Below are 20,444 nucleotides of genomic sequence, written 5' to 3' on the forward strand. Positions count from 1 at the left end.
TGGGTTTCCTCTTCTGCTTCTGCCCGCCGCCATCCCGTGGGATTTTAACTGGAGAGCTGCTTGGTCAGGCCTGCATTTTAGAAAGACCCCTCTAGTGGCGCCGTGGAGGTGGAACGGAGCAGGGCAGGGTCGAAGAGGGGAGACCAGTCCTGGGATGTGGTGAGGCGGCGATGGGACAGGACTGATCAGGGAGATTTTGCAGGAAAAGCGACCACAGTGTGGGCGTAAACTTAGCTGGGACGAGGTGGGGGTCGGGGAGGGGTGACCATTGTTTTCAGAGTGGTTTGAGGGTGGTGGGGTGTTCTTTTTTTGGGGTCTCTGTTATGCTCCATCTCCAGGAACTGTAGGCTTCTTTGAACAGAGTCTTAGAAAGTGATAGAGAATTTTTTTTATTTTTTACTTTTTGATGGAAGGAGTGGACTGTGTACCTTCAGAAAGGCATAGTACTTGGACTGCTGATAGAGACAGAGGTTAGCATGGAGAATTCTGTTTTCTAAACTTGACTGGCTTGGAACATTATAATGTAAACAGATTCCAGGGGAAATAGTTAAACCTTGGGCTAATTTAAATAACTTTGCTTTTTACTCTTCAATTTTATAAAGGAGGTTTCTCTGGAAACCTATTTAACTTACTCCTTATAATGCCCATAAGTGGGAAGTGTGATAAAACTGCATTTATTTAAAAAGAAAGTTGCATAATTTGGACTTCTCACTGATTTATAGCAGCCTCTTGTCTAGGCCCCTGTCCCTGTCAGGTCACTGGGGTTTCTGCTGAACCACATCTGTAGCGTAGGAGTTGTGAACCTGGAAGGCTCTTGGGGTTTAGGATAGAATACAGGGGCTCCGTGTCCTTGGATGGGGAAATATTAGAACTTTATTTCACCGACCTCTAACTGAAAATTAGTGTTTCATTTTTTTTAAAATGTAGGCAACAAAGCTCAGTAATATTAGAGGTACTTGTGACTTTGTCACTGGTACAACTCAGGTATTTCTATGTCCTCTAACAGTTGTGATTCTTGCTTATACATATTGCTACTTTGAAATGACAGTAGTTACCCCTGGTTCTTGTTATTTAATGTGTTAATAAAGAAGCATATATTTAGGGCACCTGGGTGGCTCAGTCTTAAGCATCTGCCTTCAGTGCAGGTCGTGATCCTAGGGTCCTGGGATCGAGCCTCGCATCGGGCTCCCTGCTCGGCAGGAAGCCTGCTTCTCCCTCTCCCACTCCCCCTGCTTGTGTTCCCTCTCTCACTGTGTGTCTCTCTCTGCCAAATACATAAATAAAATCTTTTTTTTTTTTTAAGAACCATATATTTAATGCATTAATAAGGAAGCGCTATGTCATAAATAATTTTTTGGAAAGATTTTGAGGACTAGTTCAGTACAGTTGTTCGCCTCCGCAGTCCTCTCTATTCTGGGCATTTGCAGATTTCTCAGGCCTACCAGACCTCACCAGAGGGGCCACAGCCCAGCACAGATGAAGACCCCTCCCTTAGTAGCCTCAGTGTGCCGGCTGGCCTTGGATGCCTGTCATAGTCCTGCTGTCTTGCTAAGGATGTTGTTCAGGATCCACATCCTTCCTGATGCCAGTGAGCTGGTCCCTTCACAGCTTCTCGCCCTCAGTGTCTGTGTTCCTATAAATTAATCCACAGGGCAGCGCCTCTTTTCTGTTTGACTTCCACTCTCGAGGCCGTGTTCGTTTTCATTAGCTGTGTTCTTCCCACAAGGAGCAGAGGCCATGTGGGGATTCTTTGCATCATTACCACCTCGCCTACCCCTGCTCCCCAGCAGATAACACAGCGTTTGAGGTGCTGGTGAAATTTGTTGAGTGTGAAGTTAAGGCCAAGGCTGTATTCAGCTAGGCTCGTTTTTTAAACAATTTTAACTGCTCTGGGTGAGGGTGTAAATTACGAAATGAAGGACCATGTAGAATGTAGATAAAATGATTTTCATCGAGTTCAGATTGTGGGAAATAATACTTTTCCTCTAAGCTCATCTTATAAGAAGTTGTGTGAGACTGTTGTGTACTGACTTGAGAATAGTCCGAGCATGATCTCATCCGTTGGAACCGCGTCTGAAATAAAACATGAAGCCTTCCCTCTGTTTTGAGGGATCTGTTTTATAGATTTCTGAATTACAGAGATGCCTGGAACTGGAGGGTAATAGAGAAAGGCCCACAAAGGAAATAAGAATAAAGCAACAAGGGTTTAAGTAATTGAAATCTAGCTAAAGTAAGGGGAATATTTATCATTCCCAACGCGCCCTGCCCTCTCCCCTCCCCAATCGGGAAGGGCCATCGTACAGTGTGGGCTGCTCTGTCCTGGGAGGGGATGGGGGCAGGAGCACCTGCGGAAGGGGGGAAGCTTCCCAGTGCTGTTTTTCCCGGAGGTGAAAGCTCCCCTCCCCTCGGGACTATGAAGTAGCCTCAGGGCCCTGCAGTTCACAGACGTTATACCTCTCTTTTCTGTTGGCCCACAGAAGGGGCTCAGGGGCAGCCCCTGGAAGTCTAAATCAGACAGGCCGTGTCAGAGAATCTTTCGTGAACATTTCTGATCAGTGACACACAACTTTAAATTAAGAAAGGATTACTTTCATATAAAACTGTCTTTAAATTGTACCTTAAAGACCCAGGCCATTTTAGAGTACCATTGAAGTAGGTTCAACACAAATGGGCCCAGTGAATTTGGTGGCATTATTTTTACTGGATTTTTAAACAGTTTGATACCCTCCTGGTTAAAGCTATAGCTTTTTGGAGGCTTTCTAATTTAATTTTATTTTTTTAGATTTTATTTATTTGAGAGGGAGAGGGAGAAGCAGACTTCCTACTGAGCAGAAATCCCAACATGAGGCTGATGAGGGGCTCCATCCTGAGATCCTGACCTGAGCCTAAGCCAGGTGCTTAACCGACTGAGGCATCCCTGGACTGTGTGTGTGTTTTAAAGCTATCCCCATTCTTGATACTCAACTGGCTAATTAATAATGACTTTGCCTGAGTTTTATGGGTGAATGGAAGCCTTCTGATGAACGGTATAGTAAAATAATAACAAAGGGGTCTTAAAAGGGGTGAGAGGCACTTTTGAAGATACAAATCTTAAGACTTAAAGTATGACTCAGAAAGGATGAGGCAGAAAATGTTCACTAAAAAAGGTAAGAATAATAGCAAATGCTGAAATTTCTCTCCCAAGACTTAACAATAACCAAAAGATCCACTGGAAGAACAGAAGAGGGGAGCTGTTTGGGGGCCTCTCTTTTGAATGAAGCCTCGGGCCTTCTTCAGGGGTCTAACTTCCTGACCTCAGGCCTGGCAGAAAGTCCCCGCATAAAGCCAGGAAGGCTAAAGAACATTCTGCAGTGTTGGCCTTGTAAGCTGTGATCATTTTTAAGGTTGATGAGCATAGTTCAATATGAAATGAAGCAAGGAACTTGGCATTTATACATTGTGAGTCAATTTTGACATCAGCCTGGACTGGGACTTGACTGGAAGGTTTTGGTGTTGGGCTGTGGCCACACTTCAGCGTCTCGATCCAGAGGTATGCATGAGCAATACTCCCCTTTGGGCTTTGGCCATTAATTTGTGGAATGGAGCAAGAACTGGAGAGGAAAATCGAGAGACTGCCTTGGATTTCCTGACATCCTGTTGAATCAAAAAAGCAGTGGGAGGCCCTTTCCTTCCTGACAAAGGGCTCATCCCCTCTCATGAAATTCCCAGCAGCGGTCTCCATGTTAGGGACAGTCCCTCCTCATCCCGGACTTCAAATCCGCAAGCGCCCCTGGGCCAGTGTCGGCCTTCTGCCTAGTCCAGGTGTTTTCCAGGCCACTTCCCCAGATTATGTAACTTTGATCAAATCCAGATGCTGCAGAATGTTTGATAGAAGAGGTCAAATGGCACTGGAGAAGAAAAGCATTTCTGTATTCATGACTTTGGTTTAATTTCCTGTGTGGGCTGGGTCTGCCAGAGTTGTGTGCTCATGGCCACGAGGTCGGGACTCCAGAGGGAAGCACGCAAATGTTTTTTCAGGACAGCTCTAGGCTCCTACTCCCCCAGAGTTCTTTTTCACGTTAGATTATCAATTAGGGAAGTGTCACCCGGCTCCTATTTGTGACGGCAGTTTCTCTATTTTTGTAATTGTTTTCTGAATTATAAAAACAGTCCCCATATATTGTGAGAAGTAGGCCATAATATAGAAGAGAATAAAGGAGGGTTTTTAATGTTTGTGGTCCTACCACCCCGTGTTAATAAGTACTGTTCACATTTTGGTGCGGTTCCTTCTGTACTTTTTTCAGTTTTTTTGTTTTGTTTTGTTTTGTTTTTTGTTTTGTTTTGTTTTGTTTTTTTTTTAAGATTTTATTTATTTATTTGACAGAGAGAAATCACAAGTAGGCAGAGAGGCAGGCAGAGAGAGAGGAGGAAGCAGGCTCCCTGCTGAGCAGAAAGCCCGATGCGGGGCTCGAACCCAGGACCTGGGATCATGACCTGAGCCGAAGGCAGCGGCCCAACCCACTGAGCCACCCAGGCGCCCCCTGTTTTGTTTTGTTTTTAAGATTTTATTTATTTGACAGAGATCACAAGTAGGCAGAGAGGCAGACAGAGAGAGAGGAGGAAGCAGGCTCCCCGCTGAGCAGAAAGCCCGATGAGGGGCTCGATCCCAGGATCCTGGGATCACGACCTGAGCCGAAGGCAGAGGCTTTAACCCACTGAGCCACCCAGGTGCCCCAATAAATGAAATCTTTAGAAAAATATTTTGAATGGCTTATGAATATATTCTGTATTACAGATGGACCACAAGCTGACTTACCTTCTGTTGATATTTTGTACTTTTCTAATTCTGTGCTATTTAAAAATCAGTATATAGGAGCGCCTGGGTTGCACTTCTTTGATTACTAGCCAGGGCTAACATGCTTTCTAAGTTTGGGGATAATTTAAATTTTCTGTGAATTGCTTATTCGTGGTTTTGGTTCCTTTTTCCATAGTGGAGGGATTTATCTTTTTGTGTTGATATGCAAGAGTTCTTTTATGTTAAGAATCCTCAGTCTAATGGTGTTACTTAATAAAATGACAATAGAAGACTTTTGACACACCAGCGAGAGCTCCACTTCCTGTAAAACCTGCCTCTCGGGTTCCCAGGGCCCATCACCCTCCTCTGCCACTCACTGCTCCAGCCACTCCAAGAGCCAGTTACATTTCTCTCCAGATCTTCAGTGACACTTGTTTTATTTACTTACTTAGTATGAAACCAGTGAAATGCAGGTGTGAAAAGAGGACGGTTTCTATCGTATTCAGACGGATGCCTTAGGTGATTTTAACATTGCCTCGGGACCAGGTGTGAGTGAGCCAGCTGTGAATATTTGGAAGGGACTGTGGTGGGGTCCCAGAGCTTGAAAATCCAAGTCTTCCCTTGCTTGGCCTGCAGGAAACCAAAGCTGGAAGCCAGTGGTGGGGACAAGCTCTGACACAACACATACCCACCCCTGAAAGGGCAGGCCTAGTCCCTGCAGTCAGGGCCAGCAACCAACATACATTCAGATGGGGATGGTAGATCACACATTTTAATTTAAAAAAAAAAAAAAAAAAAAGGTTCTCTGCCTTAACTGGCTTTATTTGGTTAACTGATCAGTCCCTGATCATGATGGTGCTGGGTGTGTTTTTAGATCCCGTGTAAGATACTCGGAAGAGCGAGGCCTAACCCATCACGAAGGCTCACACTCTAGGAAGTGGCAGTGTTACAGATCCTCTCCCTTGAATTTCGCTTTGCCCTTATGATTCATACAGAGAGATTACCAAACATAGTAATGACGTAATTTGGGATTTACTCTTTTAGCAAAAACAATTCCTGAAGGTTTACTTCAGTCAGTAGTATGAAAGCTAGAATTGAAAGACTCTTGTTAGGGCGCCTGGGTGGCTCAGTTGGTTAAGCCTTTGGCTCCAGTCATGATCTCAGGGTCCTGGGATAGAACCCCGCATTGGGCTCCCTGCTCAGTGAGGAGACTGCCTTTCCCCCTCTGCCTCTGTTCCACGCACACACCCCCCACCCCCCTGGTTCAGGTTCTCTCTCTCTCTCGTTCTATCTCAAATAAATTTTCTTAAAAATCTTTAAAGAGTGCCTGGGTGGCTTAGTTGGTTGGGCAACTGCATTCGGCTCGGGTCTTGATCCTGGATCAAGTCCCGCATAGGTCTCCCAGCTCCTTGGGGAGTCTGCTTCTCCCTTTGACCTTCTCCCCTCTCATGCCCTTTCTCACTGTCAGTCTCTCAAATAAATAGATAAAATCTTTTAAAAAATAAATTTAAAAAAATCTTTAAAAAAAAAAAAAAAGGACCCTCATTAGTTATGTTATATTTGTTTATCCCAAAGAGATATTTTAAAGAATGCCGATTTCTGAAAGTTCTCCAGTTGTGTTTCTGGAGGTTAGCCTCATTCCTCAGATGTCTTAGGTGTCTCCAGTGGTTTGGTTTTTTTGTTTTTGTTTTTTTGAGAAGTGAATACTACAGAATCAGGCCCATCTCTGAGGCAGGTGTCATTGCCCAAGAAAAGATGTTTGGGAGTTCTCTAAATCCATAAAGAGGGAACATTTAAATAATTTTTAAATTTTTCACTTTTTTTTAAAGATTCATTCATTTTAGAGAGAGAGATTGAGTGCAGCCTGGGGAGGGACAACGGGAGACGGAGAGTCTGCTGCGCACAGTCTAACGCGGGGCTTGATCCCACACCCTGAGATCATGACCTGGGCTGTAACCGAGTTGGACACTCAACGGAGTCACCCAGGCACCCCTAAATAAGTTTCTTATCATTTGGGAAGATGAGAATTTCCCCCTTTCCTCCTTTTATAAATAAAGTTTGATTGCTTATTGTAGTTTCCTTAAATGAGTATTTAGATTTCAATCCGTAATATCCTGTGACTATAAAGACCTACTTAGCACTTTCTAAGACTCTGTCTAAGGGCAACTGGGTGACTCATTCGGTTGAGTGGCCCACTCTTGATTGTGGCTCAGGTCATAATCCTGGGGTTGTGCTCAGCATGGAGTCTGCTTATCCCTCTCCTTCTTTCCCCACTCTGCTCGTGTGCACCTGCTCACTCACTCTCTCTGTCTCAAATAAATAAATAAAATCTTAAAAAAAAAAAAAAACCCTACTTGGATTACATTTGCTGGCTAAAAAAGCTCACGTGTATATCACAGAAATTCTAGTAAGGTGGAGCGTAGTTCAAGAAAAAAAAGGAAGAAGAAACTTCAGGAAAAAATAATGAACTATTTGACCCAGTAGTGAACATTAGCCACATGTTCTTAATATAAGAAATGTCGATTGGCGTTCAGCTTTTACCACTTACCTATGTGCGAAACATGAAGGACTTTGTTATTACAGAGTGGAAGAAACTTACTAGTTTTCACAAAGTAAAAGACATGTAACAAAGGCCATATTTGCGAGTGGAGAGAGAGCTGGAAGGAAGGGTAAGATGAGACTACTCTTACCTTAGGAAGGAAACAGCTGAGAGACACTGTCGATAGCTGGAGAACAAGAAATAAAGTCTATGCAAGTCTGTTAGTAAAAATGTGAAGGTAACCGGTAGAGAGGTTGGCGCGGGAAAGCACAGCTGTTGGCCTCTGGGTGTAGGGGAGATTGGCATAGAAGGTGTTTGTCCTTCATTATAAGCTTTTCCGTCTTATTTGATTTTTCAGTTTATGTGCATGTATTAACTTTGACATGTTTTTAAATGTTTTAAAGAAACTTCTGTTACATGTAAGCAGTGGCAAAGACGTATGAGGACAGACTATTTCCAGTTTTAACTGAGTTCATTTTGAATTAATGAATTTAACAAGCTGAACCTATTTGGGAACAGTGATTCCCACCTTGGAATGAAAATAATATTTTTCAGAAGATTTGGGAAAGGAAGAGTCCATATTTATTTTACCGCCTTTCTTATTATTACATGTAGATGTTGAGAAATGAAATAAATTAGAAATGTATAATGATGGAAACAGACTTTTTTTGTTTCTCAGAATAAAACTAACTTTTTTCCCCAATTCTTCCTATTTCTTCTGTTTCCCCTTTGTCTTCCAGAAGCCCTTCAGAGGCCAGTAGCATCTGACTTTGAGCCCCAAGGTCTCAGCGAAGCAGCTCGTTGGAACTCCAAGGAAAACCTTCTTGCTGGCCCCAGTGAAAACGACCCAAACCTTTTCGTTGCACTGTATGATTTTGTGGCCAGTGGGGACAACACCCTAAGTATAACTAAAGGTAAAAGGGCTGTGGACCACTGCTGGTGCTTGCAAGAGACAGAAATCAGAGGAAACTGTGGCTTGACTAGCTACCCCTTTGCCTAGTGAAAGAGTAGCTTTAAAGATCAGAATGCAGAGACATCAAAAAAAAGAAAAGAAACACCTAGCATCTTTATAAGAGAGCCACTTTTCCTTATGGAGAAGAGTTCCTGTACAGTAGTCTTAGAAAAACAGAGCATCGTAGTGAAAAGAATGCCTGGACCAAGCACTGAAAATGCCTTCTTTTTTCTTTCTTTTTTAAGAAAAAGTGTTTTTTCCCCTAAGAAATTTCATTGTTAGGAACAGAACACTTGACTAAACCTAATAGATTTATGAAAACTGAGGCTCTGTGTTTATATTCAGTGCCAACAGGAAGCTTCATCTATAAAGTGTACTCTTCTGTACACTTATAAATGCATTTGTTTATGTGGATTTGTTAAAGGGAAGTAGGTATTTAGGGATTTGGAGATTTTTAGTAATCCTGTACGAACAAATGGGAATGAACGAAGCCAGCTTTTATAAAGCTGATGTCTGATTTGATTCTCTTCTTCTAAGGTGAGAAGCTCCGGGTTTTAGGCTACAATCACAATGGGGAGTGGTGTGAAGCCCAAACCAAAAATGGCCAAGGGTGGGTCCCAAGCAACTACATCACACCAGTCAACAGTCTGGAGAAACATTCCTGGTACCACGGGCCCGTGTCCCGCAACGCAGCTGAGTACCTGCTGAGCAGCGGGATCAACGGCAGCTTCTTGGTCCGGGAGAGCGAGAGCAGTCCTGGCCAGAGGTCCATCTCGCTGAGATACGAAGGGAGGGTGTACCACTACAGAATCAACACTGCTTCCGATGGCAAGGTAGGGGGCCCTAGCCCGGGGAGCTGCTGGGCTGGGGGTGTTAACCTTTGGCCGGGAGGACCCAGGGCTCCTGACACTGCGGTTGAGAAGCTATCACAAATCTCAAACAGGAAGATGCTTGAAGGAAGCATCTTCAGGCAGACGCCGCCGGCATCACTCCGTTAGCCTAGGAAAGACATTCTGTTGAGGACCAGTCACTTGATGTTACAAGTCCAGGGGCCTGGCGTGGCTCTCTGCCTGTCCTGCTGGAGTTTTGTTGCTAGCTGATTTGTAAGATGGGAATTCCTGCTAGGTTTGGGACATATTTCTTAAATTAGGATTCTTCCTTTTTAAAAAATCACTTACTGTGATCGTAATTCATCTTCAATGCAATAATAATAAAATTGCAATAATAAATGGATTTTTTAGGGGCACCTGGGTGGCCCAGTGGGTTAATAAATGGATATTTTTTAAGTAAAAGACCCACCTTAATAGCACTTCCCAAAATAAGCATGGTACATGCTGTTCTTCCATAAATCTGCGTGTGCCTACGTGCGATTACGTACATACATGCACACAGTTTTTAAACACGAATGAGATCCCATTGTACCAGTAGATTTCCAAACCCAAACTGTAGTTTTGTAGATGCGTTGAATGTACAGTTTTATTTTCTAAATTTTTAAATTTTTTATTTTTAAAGATCTTATTTATTTATTTGACAGAGGGAGTGGGAGAGGGAGAAGCAGGCTTCCCGCTGAGCGGGGAGCCTGATGCGAGGCTCAATCCCAGGACCCTGGAATCATGACCTGAGCTGAAGGCAGACACTTAATGACTGAGCCACCCAGGCGCCCCGAATATACAGTTTTATTATGATCTTTATATGAACAATGCTCAAGAGTCCATGAAGGAAAAGGAGGGTTTAACATTTTTCAGGTTCCTCCTGGTGACCGGCACATTTTTCAGGCATCCTCTCATTTAAACCTCACTTCAGTCCTCAGGGCGGAGGTTACCGTGATCTGCATTTTTGCATTAAGGAGTTGGGGACTTAAATGGGAGGCGGTTTTTTGCCCAGAATCACCTAATGTGCGACTGATGGACCTAGGCTTGGACCCGCTGTCCTCCTTGCCATACCGTGCCATCATCCAGGGTGGAGATGAGTGGATTATTGGGCAAGCTTTAGATGGTGGATGTATTTTTTTAATTAATATGTAATGTATGCATATGGTTAAAAAAACAAAAACGAAATAGATTACAGTGAGAATCTGTCTCCTAATTCCACTCCCCTTCCCAGAGGCAACCCCTGTGACCAGTTTCTTTCAGAGTACCCCAGTGTATGTATATGCTTTTATATATATATATATATATATATATATATATTTTTTTTTTTAAGATTTTATTTATTTACTCGTCAGAGCAAGAGAATGTACAAGCAGGAAGGGCTGTAGGCAGAGGAAGAAGCAGGCTCCCCACCGAGCAAGGAATCCGATGCGGGGCTCCATCCCACAACCCTGGGATCACAGTCTGAACTTAAGGCAGATGCTTGACCGACTGAGCCACCTGGGCATCCCTGTACTTACATTTTTTTAAAAAACACAAACTTCACACACTGCAGACTTCACACTGTTTGGATCTTACTTTTCCCACCCAGTAACATTCGCTGAAGATCGCTTTACGGTAGCACGTGTAGAGCTGCCTCATTCTTATTAATGACCGCTCGTGTGGATGGACTATCATTTATTGAAGCAGTGCCCTGAGGGCCGACTTATAGGTTCTTTCCAATCTTTTGCTGTTACAAATAACGCTGCTCTGAGGTGGCTTTCAAACCATTAAAAAAAATAATCTTGGCACACTGTATAAAAGCATTTACATCAGCACCTAGTACTCACACTAGTAACTAAAGGTTCTGGAAGCCTTCCTCACCCTCACTGTATGTAATGCACTCTGACATTTTGTATTCCCTTCTGTTCTGTCTCGTTTTTTAAAAAAGTTGTGGTCAGAATCCACTAAATTTACTTCTCTAGACACACGTACATGTACATATTTCAGAGACATATGTACGTGTGTACAAATTTCCATCATGTTGAATGTACGTGTGTCATGTTTTGAGGGGTCTCTGTGTCATTTACTAAATTTATCTTTTCCTGCGTATTTGAAATATACCAAATTGGCATATGACGGGTCATGACCTGCACTTGGAACGTGTTGTATACCCTTTGTGTACAGTGTGTGTGCAAGATAAGGTGCTAGAACTGATGGAAGGTTTTGTGCGTTTAAAATTTGTGTAGATGTTGTCAGATCACCTTCTGTAGAAATTGTGCAGATGTGTTTACTCACCCTGTTGCTGGTGAGAAATGGAGCTTCCAGGAGAAACAGGAGTGCATCTTCCCTCCACCTCAACAGTGCTGTCAGGCTTGTGGAAAACCTCTGTCACTGATTGGTGAAGATGGTCTCGTTATGTTTAATGTACATGCGTCATGTTTTGAGGGATCCCCGTGCCATTTACTAAATTATATTTTTGTGCAGATCTAAATACACCAAATTTACTTATACACTGAGATCTGTTGATGTACTCTCTGTTCTCTTCCAATATTAGACTTTTACTTGTTACAGTTGTATATGTTTTAATGTGTGATAGGGCTAGTCCCCTCCTAGTAGTCCTCTTAATATTTTTATGGCTATCCTCAAACATTCATTTGTACCACACAAATGCACATATATCTCTCTTTTTAATGTTCTTCTCTTGTTTTTCTGCATGTCTCAAAGTCTTCTGGCCAAAGTCCTTATTGCTGATATCTAGTGCTTTCCATGATGGCAGAGGTCTTTGTACCCAGCATGGCCACTTGCTGATGTGTGACTAGAGATCAGCCTTACCAGCTTGCCTTTCAGGTCCTCGTTCTTCTACCAGATGTGGAGCTAGGTCATTCCATTCTGCAGGACATATTCCAGGGTGGGGGGCCCTTTGAAACCTTGCCTTCAGCCCACAAGGATTCCTGTCTCGTGAATTAGAACACCAGAGAACACCGCCCGTGAGGGAGGTGATTTCCTGGAGCTGACAGCTTGCTTCCCATCTGTGCTGTTTATGCAAGGCAAACCGTGCCGCGCCGCGGTAATCAGTTGAGGTTTGTACTGAACAGGGTAATGGTTTCTTTTCCCTGGAGTTGTTTAACCAGCATCCTAGGAACAGATTTAGGCAGGCATGATCTAGTTTGACAACTCATTAGCCCGGGATCAGTCCAGAATAGCACTCAGAGGGAGAGAGCAAGGCCTGCATGTAGGATGCATGATTCACAGAATTCGAGAACAGCTGGTATGTGCCAGGCCAGGGGAGCACAGGGACCTCATTTGATCGGGCAGTATCCACCACTGGGCAACTCATCCAAGTGTCCTAGGCCTGCTGCCTCCTTCTCTCCCACCCACCCTGGCAGACTCTCCGTTCAGCTGCCCGAGCACCTGGAGACGTTTCAGCCCGAGGGGTTATCAGTTCCGGCCATCTGCAGAGGCGCCTCTCTGTGAGGGCTGCACTCGAGGGGCTGTGTTGGGTGGGATCGTATTCCTGGAATGAGCAGAGCAGTGTCCGAGGTATTGGGGGAGGTACTACAGCAACGCATGAGACAGTGTGGCTCAGCGCTGAGAAAAGCTTGCATAGCAGAGCCTTGATGCAATCCTTTTTGGATTTCTAAGGGGAAAACTCAAGGTTGGTAGGAGGGACAGGCTGGGGTTGCAAAGCTTAATGCTTATTTTTCAAATAGCTAATCTTTAGAAAACAACTGAATTTAGAAGATTCTTCTCTCAGGCCCCGAAAGAGTTCTTTTTGCCTCCACCCTCCTGGCCCTGATGTACTTCTGTTGTTGTGTCCCTGAGCTTCTGCGGCCATTGCGGCCACTCAGTCGGCCCGGGGCTCGGGGAGCTTCGAGCTAGACTGTCACAGGGGCCGTACCAAACTGAGCCGTCGCTGCTCCAAGGAGTCTCCACAGTCTGGAAAACCTCCCCATCCCCTGGGATGTGATTGTCATTCTCAGTGCTCTCCAAGTTCACCATCTTCTGCCAGCGCAGTGGAATTAAAGGCTGATTTTCCTCCACCACCTGCTGCCTGAATCATTTTTAGTTTTTCTGGTTATTTGTGTCTACACTTTATTTACTTTTGTGGGAGGCCACTGTCAAGTTCCACAGTTCCTTATACCCCGTGATGGAGTCTTTGCTTTTCTTCAAAGAGGTTCCCGGGTGACATTCATTTTCACAGTCTGCTGAAGTGACAGGGTCGGGTTGACAGGAGTGGAATTTGGGCTTCAGCTTTAGCAGAGGTGGCAGGATAGGCCAACTGTATAACCTCTTGAATTTTTAAGATTTACCCACCCTGACAGTGGTTTGGCAGGTGCAGGCATCCCAGTGAAAAGTCTGCTGAAACATGGCTGACCTTCCCTTGTCGAGGAGACTTTGAGCATTATTAAGTACTGCTTAATTTCTAATTATTAATTATTAAGTCCTGCCCTCCTGCCATGCTCATACACTCTCAGGGTAATAATGTTGCTTCCTGGCCCAGCAGCCTGTAACCAGTAGTACGTCCAGGGTGGGACTCCGGGATCTGAGACAGCTAAAGGGGGCACCGGTCCTAGCACTGATAAGCTGGTAAGTCTGGCTGTCAGGAAGAAAGCTGTTTCTGGTGAGTTTCTTTGACAAGCCCTATCTTGGGGGTTCCTGCATGATCGGGAGGAGGCCCAGTCCTGGCTGAGCACCCAGAGTGTTAATATAACCAGGTGCATAGCATAATGACATGCCATTCATAATGCTAATTTCACTTTCTTCTCGGAACATGCCAGGAATTCCTGATGCGGATTCCCCAGTTCACTAGCAAAATGCTCAAAACTCAGAACTAATCAGAAGGAAGCCAGCAGACCTGACTGTTAGAAGGTGGTCGTGCGGTGCATTGAGAAGGGAGAGTAGTTTTAATATTTAACAAGTGTTGGAATGTAAATTTTATGTTGAAAGATGAACTAAGTCACAGGGTCTATAAATTTAATTATTTGAGAAGGATAAAGTAGGTCCGCTCAGTGAAACCTCCCACAACTCTGAAATCTCTTAACAGGAGAGCCGGTGAGGGAGTCAGACGAGACCAAGAACAAATTCTGCATAAATTAGGGCTAGGCGGAGCCGTCAGCATTCTGTGTGAGGGAAGGAACTTGGTCCTCCGGTTGGGGAGCACTCCTTTCCCGCTGACGGGGAGAAGTAGGTAATGAGCCTTGCTCCTGGTGACCAGCCGCGGGAGCTCCACACTGCGCCAGTGATGTCCGAGGGGCAAGGGGTGCTCTAATCCCAGGGAGTGCCTTTTGGGAGAGGCTCCACTCTCTTCTCTGTGCTTCATGGCAGCAAAAACAGTGGCAGCTGAACTCCCCCAAAAGAAGAGGGCAGGGAACACTTGGCATCCGCAGTGAGGTAACTAGATGACTGACAGACTTTTCCAGAGAGGGGCGGGATCAGGGGCTGTCCCCACATCCTACTCGGTCCTCTCTCTGAACTGCACTACCTACAGGAGTGCCCTGTACATCAGTGTGTGCACATCAGGCAAAGCGCAGGCTTAGTGGCACTGACTTCTGCTCCCCGCCTACCCTAGCACCTCTGTGCGCTCTTCTGGGCCATAAGTGAAACTGATCAGTTGTCCTAGAGCAGGTCACTTAGACTAAGGTACGCCGAGGTGTGAGTGGGGCCTGTGTGAATGGGGCCTCCGAGTGGGCCCTCCCCTCACTCAGGAAGGTCCTGCCACTGAGGGGCACCATCTTGCAGAGGGACAAGTCCCCAGAGCTACAGGATCCTTCTGGACAATTCTTGGATTGCTCAGAATTTTATTTTAGTAGGATTGCAACCAGAAGATTGTAAATTACAGGGGTGCCTGGGTGGCTCAGTTGGTTAAGCATCTGCCTTCAGCTCAAGTCATGATCTCAGGGTCCTGCTTTTCCCTCTCCCTCTGCCGCTCCCCCTGCTTGTGTGCACGCATGTGCTTTCTCAAATAAATAATCTTAAAAAGAAAAAAAAAAGATTGTAAATTACAAAACTCTAAGTCAGAGTTTGCTATTCCCTTGCCTGAGTTTTAAAAATGTTTATGTTATCTCCCCAAGCAAAAAATTAAAAAAGAAAGAAAGAATTCTGTTTACTTTCTTGAGGATTATAAATGGGATCGACTCATGTATTTGTTAATATTTTCTTCTTTTAAAATATTTTAATTATCTATTATTACAAACATACAGGAATTGATGGAGCCTTCCATAACCAACCCTGCCATGTGTTTCAGGCTTTTTCTTCCTTTTTCTGTTTTTCAGTAATGGAGATACTACAGCTACAGCTCTAATACAACTGATCCTGTTCCTTTTTCTCCCTCCTGCCCCCACACAGCACCACTGTTCCAAACCCAGTTCCTCCTCTATCTCGATAGTCAGGGCAAGTTGTGATTTTTAACTTTTTTTTTTTTTTAAGGATTTTTTGTATTTATTTGACAGAGAGAAACACAGCAAGAGAGGAAACACAAGAACACAAGCAGAGGGAGTGGGAGAGGGAGAAGCAGGCTTCCCACCCAGCAGGGAGCCCAGTTGGGGCTTGGTCCCGGGATGCTGGGATCATGACCTGAGCCAAAGGCAGACACTTAATGACTGAGCCACCCAGGCGCCCAAGTTGTCATTTTTTTTTAAGATTTTATTTATTTATTTGACAGATCACAAGTAGGTAGAGGGGCAGGCAGGGTCCAGGGGGCGGGGGAGCAGGCTCCCTGCTGAGCAGAGAGCCCGATGCGATGCGGGGCTCCGTCCTAGGACCCTGAGATAATGACCTGAGCCAAAGGCAGAGGCATAACCCACTGAGCCCCTGGAGTTTTTTTGTTTTTTTTTTTTTTAATTTTTTTAACAACATATAATGTATTATTAGTGGAGTTGTCATTTTTAATGTCGCCCCCCCACCTTCCGCAGTCGCTGGCTGCCCTTCATGAGCTAGTAGGTTCGGTTACTTGCTGTCCGCCTAGAGCCTGATGTCCTGTTTGGATTTTAACGTGGAATTGTTTTTTGCAAAGGAAGCATTCCCTCACCACCTCACTGAAACAAACCAAAAAAGAAAAAAATAGCTGTCCCCATCCACGCTTGCTTTCTGTCAGCCTGTCCACCTGCTCCTGTCCCTTCCTCCTTTCCTGGTGCATCCAACGAGAATGACAGGTGGATGAGCTCCGTGCATAGGGTCACACCCACTGTAGATCTTAGAGGGAGGCTCGCCTGCGCTGGTGTCTCTGAAAGCCCCTTTCCTGACTCCCCCACAGTAGAGGAGGCTGTGTGGCCCTAGTGTGGCCCTGCAGCCCCCCGCCCCCCACACTCATCCCTGCAGCATGCTGACAGGGGCATCCCACAGGGGCATCCAGCTGGGGTCGACAAGTCTGGGCCGCTGATGCTTTTTAGCCCAAATTGAGGATGTGAGAATGAGAAGAAGATTTGTGTTTTGTTTAGCGATTTCCATCTCTGATGACTATGTAGTTCTGGATAATTATATAATTATAAATAATAATTAGAGGTTTTAGGTAATAAGCATAATTATTTTTTAAAAATTACTTTGTTTTTTAATCAGCAAATAGGTACTAAGTTCTGTTCTTTGTTAATTTAATCACCGACTGTTTATTGAGTACCTATTACATGCTCTGTATTTCTTATTCTCCCCATTGGGGACACAGGATTAAAACAACTTAGGGCTTTGCTCTCATGAAGCTGACATTCTAGGAGGTGTTTACAGTAAGTAATCAACCAAAATAAGCAGGATAAGTACAATGCAGAGAAGTAAGAGAGGCGATATGATGACTAGTGCTGGGTGATGACCAGGTCAGGTGACTGCAGTGACAGTGACATTTATGCGGGGCTCAGGATGGTAAGAGAGAACCAGGCATGTGGTGATTAGGTGGCTGGAGGATTTCAGGCAGAGGGAGCAGCAGATGCAAAGGCCCTGAGGCATTTTGTTACACCTTCTGCTTTAGCAAGTAAATTACAGCATGTGTAGAGAAACACAACATGGGTGGTTTTGTGCGCACTGCGTCCTGCGTGGAGAGCCGTCTATCTGAGGGATTGCTGTGCACTGACAGGCTCACCAGAGCTGGTTTATCAGAGTTGTTTGGGTTTGTGTGCGCTCTGCGGGCTGAAAGCTGTCCCTGTTTCCCTCAGCTCTACGTCTCCTCAGAGAGCCGCTTCAACGCTTTGGCTGAGTTGGTTCATCATCACTCGACTGTGGCCGATGGGCTCATCACCACTCTCCATTACCCGGCCCCCAAGCGCAACAAGCCCACCATCTACGGCGTGTCCCCCAACTACGACAAGTGGGAGATGGAGCGCACGGACATCACCATGAAGCACAAGCTGGGCGGAGGCCAGTACGGGGAGGTGTACGAAGGTGTGTGGAAGAAATACAGCCTGACGGTGGCCGTGAAGACCTTGAAGGTAGGCCTGGGCCTGCTGCGGCTAGATCCAGCCCGCTGTTGCCCGCGTGCGGCACTCTGGGTGGCCTGCCCCTACGCTCAGGCCTAAGGGGGGTAACCGGTGCCCAGGAAGTGCCTCTGTGGGCCTTTCTTCAGACGGGTTCAGCCCCTCTCCCTGACTCCGTCCGTGTGCCTCCACATACAGTGAGAGCCGAGAAGGGCTGTGGTTTTTGGTGTAAAAAGATGAGTCATTTGGAGAAGTGTTTTCATTATATGGCAAGATTGTTTTAAAGCCGTGGGTTTCCGTTCTCTCTGTGTGGCATTTGGATCACTTCCTATTGAGAGTTAAGAGGAGGAAAAAGAAACTAAGTTTTGAAAGAAGGGGATTTAACCACAACACATTTGACTGTTCTGTGAATTTTTGTCGGCACATTTAAAAGGCAGGAGCATTGGGTGTTCCTAGCGGGTTCCAGTTCTGTGTGGTGTGAGTGCGGGCCTCTGGAAATGGAGGTGCGGAAAGGCCCGAAGGAAGCGTCAGGGCTCCCTACTGACTCAGGTACCGGCGGGTCATTCTTGTTAACTAGGACTTTTCGCCCTCTCCACTCAGGCGTGGGGTTTGTAGTTTTCTGGCGGATTTGAAGTCCTTTGAAATCCTGAGGAGGCCAAGCACAGGTTTTGCTTGCTGCTGTCTTTGCCTTCCACATGTGAGCTGAGCTTTCACCCGTGGCCAGAGCGTCCCCTAGTGTTGACCTATGCTATTTTCACTTGCTTTAAAGGAACGATTACACTGACTCGTGCACAGGGATTGAGAGAGGAGGCAGGTCCTGTAGCCACTGGACAAGAAAAAGAATGGAAACATCCATGACTGGGAGGGAGGGATCCAAGTGTGTGCACACACTTCTGTGGAGTCTGTGGGGCGCACACTTGGAGACCCCTGGAGCCAGATCACTTGCCTTTTAGGGCTTCCGTTACTTCCCTGCTGCCTTTACTCAGAGGCACAGTAAAGTGGAAATTACGGGTTCTGGCTGATGTAAAGTGACTCTTCAGAGAAAGGATTGTGCTCTTTAGTTCTAGAAACCAAGGGTGGCTTGCTTCCTGGCACTCTTATTGATTGTGTCCCCTTAGATCAGTCCTTTGGGCAGGACTGACACTTGTAGGTTGCGGAGTGGGGGTAACGTGGTTTGGGATCACCTTGAGGACTCCTGGATACTTTCCAGACATGATTTTTTTAAAAACACAATAAGCATTTATTGAGTTCCTTTCTTCTGTTTGCCTGATAGACCTTGGGCTTAACTCTGAGATTGTGAAAATAGACTTCTTTCCTTCAGGCTAGTCAAGGTAGTGGAGCAGTGTAGCTAGGAGGAGAAATAGGCACTATGACACGGTGTGGTGTGATAAGTGCCAGATTAGAGGCAGGAGCGGGGTGCTCTCACACCACCTGGGAATAAGGTTGGCGGGGGGAGTTATTGGTGAGCTCTTCTTGGCAGGGAGAGAGCACGAAGGAGACCACGAGTTGGTGCCATAGGGGAGGAACAGGAGTTGGCCGGGGGAGCAGAGGCCTGGACAGAGGCGGAGGGTGAAGAGCCTGCACTGTCGCAGAGGGTTTGAACCAGCTGAGGAGCTGGATTTTATCCGGGAAACAATGGGGTGCATTGGGGGGTTTGATGCACAGATGATTGGATTTGCACTTCACAAAGATGGCTACGTTGGCGAGCCCTAGAAAAAACGAAACAGCCGTTGCCCCACCTCTGCCAGGCCAGGTGAGGCTGGGGAGAAAGGTATGTGCTCATGCTCCAGCGTCTCAGTTTGGCACTGGATTGAAGAGCAGCCCCGGCTCTGGGTCTTGACCAGCTTGAGAAACTGTTAAAGGCCCAGGCAGTACCCACACATTTGCCAGTATTTGCAAAAATGAAACAAGAAAGAACAGAAGCACAAAATACACTAGGTTTCCATCCAGGAAAGGTGTGTGTGAAAGCTTCAGAAAGAGTGAGAGTTTGCACAGCTTGAAATGTGGGGGAACACAGCCCCGCAGCGGATACTGTGGTATTGTTTCCTGAGCAACTGAAGATGGCCATTCCGGAGGAGGGACCCCTCCTGGAGGTCACTGGCAGTGGTGGCTTTCTTATACCAGTGAATCCGAATTATTTGGAAGTTGTCTGCATGTTAGAATATATTTCTCTAATGTTGTATTATTAAACTTTTATTATACTTTTAATGGTTTTCCCCAAGAGCTTTATTAACTTTATGGTCCCACAGTTGGGGGGAAAAATTACAGAATCTAATGGCATGGATTTCTGGGAGTCGTCACCTCTGCTGATAGCTAATTAGGGAGAAGGAAATGCATCATATTCTAGAGATGTATGTCAGCCCAACATACGGTACGAAGCAAATGCTAAATAAATTACCCCTTTTTTCGCCTCCCCTGCACAAAGCACATCTCTACGGTAGGTTTCCCACTTGTCAGATAAGATTAGTGTCACTATTTTGGGCATTTGTCTCCACTGGAGACGTTGAGAACTTTGGGTTCTAAATGACAGTAATGGCTCATCTTTATTGAGCTCTTGCTACGTGCCGGAAGGGTGGGAGACTCCATCTGTAGCCTCTCATTTAATCCTTTCAACCACCGTGAGGGAAGGGTCCTCCTGTGGCCACTGCTTGGGCTTGAGGAAACAGCACTGGAGGGAGGCAGGGGACCTGGCCCAGGCATCCTGCCTCAAAGCCCAGCTCCTTTCCTCTTTCCTTAATTGTCACTCTGCTGCTTATTCCTCACACACCATGAAAAGTACACAAACCACAGTTACGAGTCCCCTTCCCTGCCCACACTCACTTGCCCTCAGGCTGCAGCAGGACCCAGCTGGGCACCTGAGTCTCCGTTGTCTCCTTCCCCCTCTGCCACCTGTTTTGTGTTGCTGACCCCTCTTGAGGAGGCCCAGGAGTCA

The 20,444-nt window shown here is 45.7% G+C and overlaps 1 protein-coding gene across 2 annotated transcripts in view; it reads left to right on the top strand.

Annotated features, from left to right (window-relative positions):
* The window catches only part of ABL1 (ABL proto-oncogene 1, non-receptor tyrosine kinase), a 136,284-nt gene that overhangs the window by 98,213 nt on the left and 17,627 nt on the right, over positions 1-20,444 (top strand). For both annotated transcript variants that reach the window (XM_047699214.1, XM_047699215.1), the window contains exons 2-4: positions 8,054-8,227; positions 8,803-9,098; positions 17,255-17,527. In XM_047699214.1, the coding sequence (XP_047555170.1) occupies positions 8,054-8,227; positions 8,803-9,098; positions 17,255-17,527 (743 nt within the window). The remainder of the gene's footprint in view (positions 1-8,053; positions 8,228-8,802; positions 9,099-17,254; positions 17,528-20,444) is intronic.

Source organism: Lutra lutra, chromosome 13, assembly GCF_902655055.1.
Source record: "Lutra lutra chromosome 13, mLutLut1.2, whole genome shotgun sequence".
Classification (NCBI taxonomy): domain Eukaryota; kingdom Metazoa; phylum Chordata; class Mammalia; order Carnivora; family Mustelidae; genus Lutra; species Lutra lutra.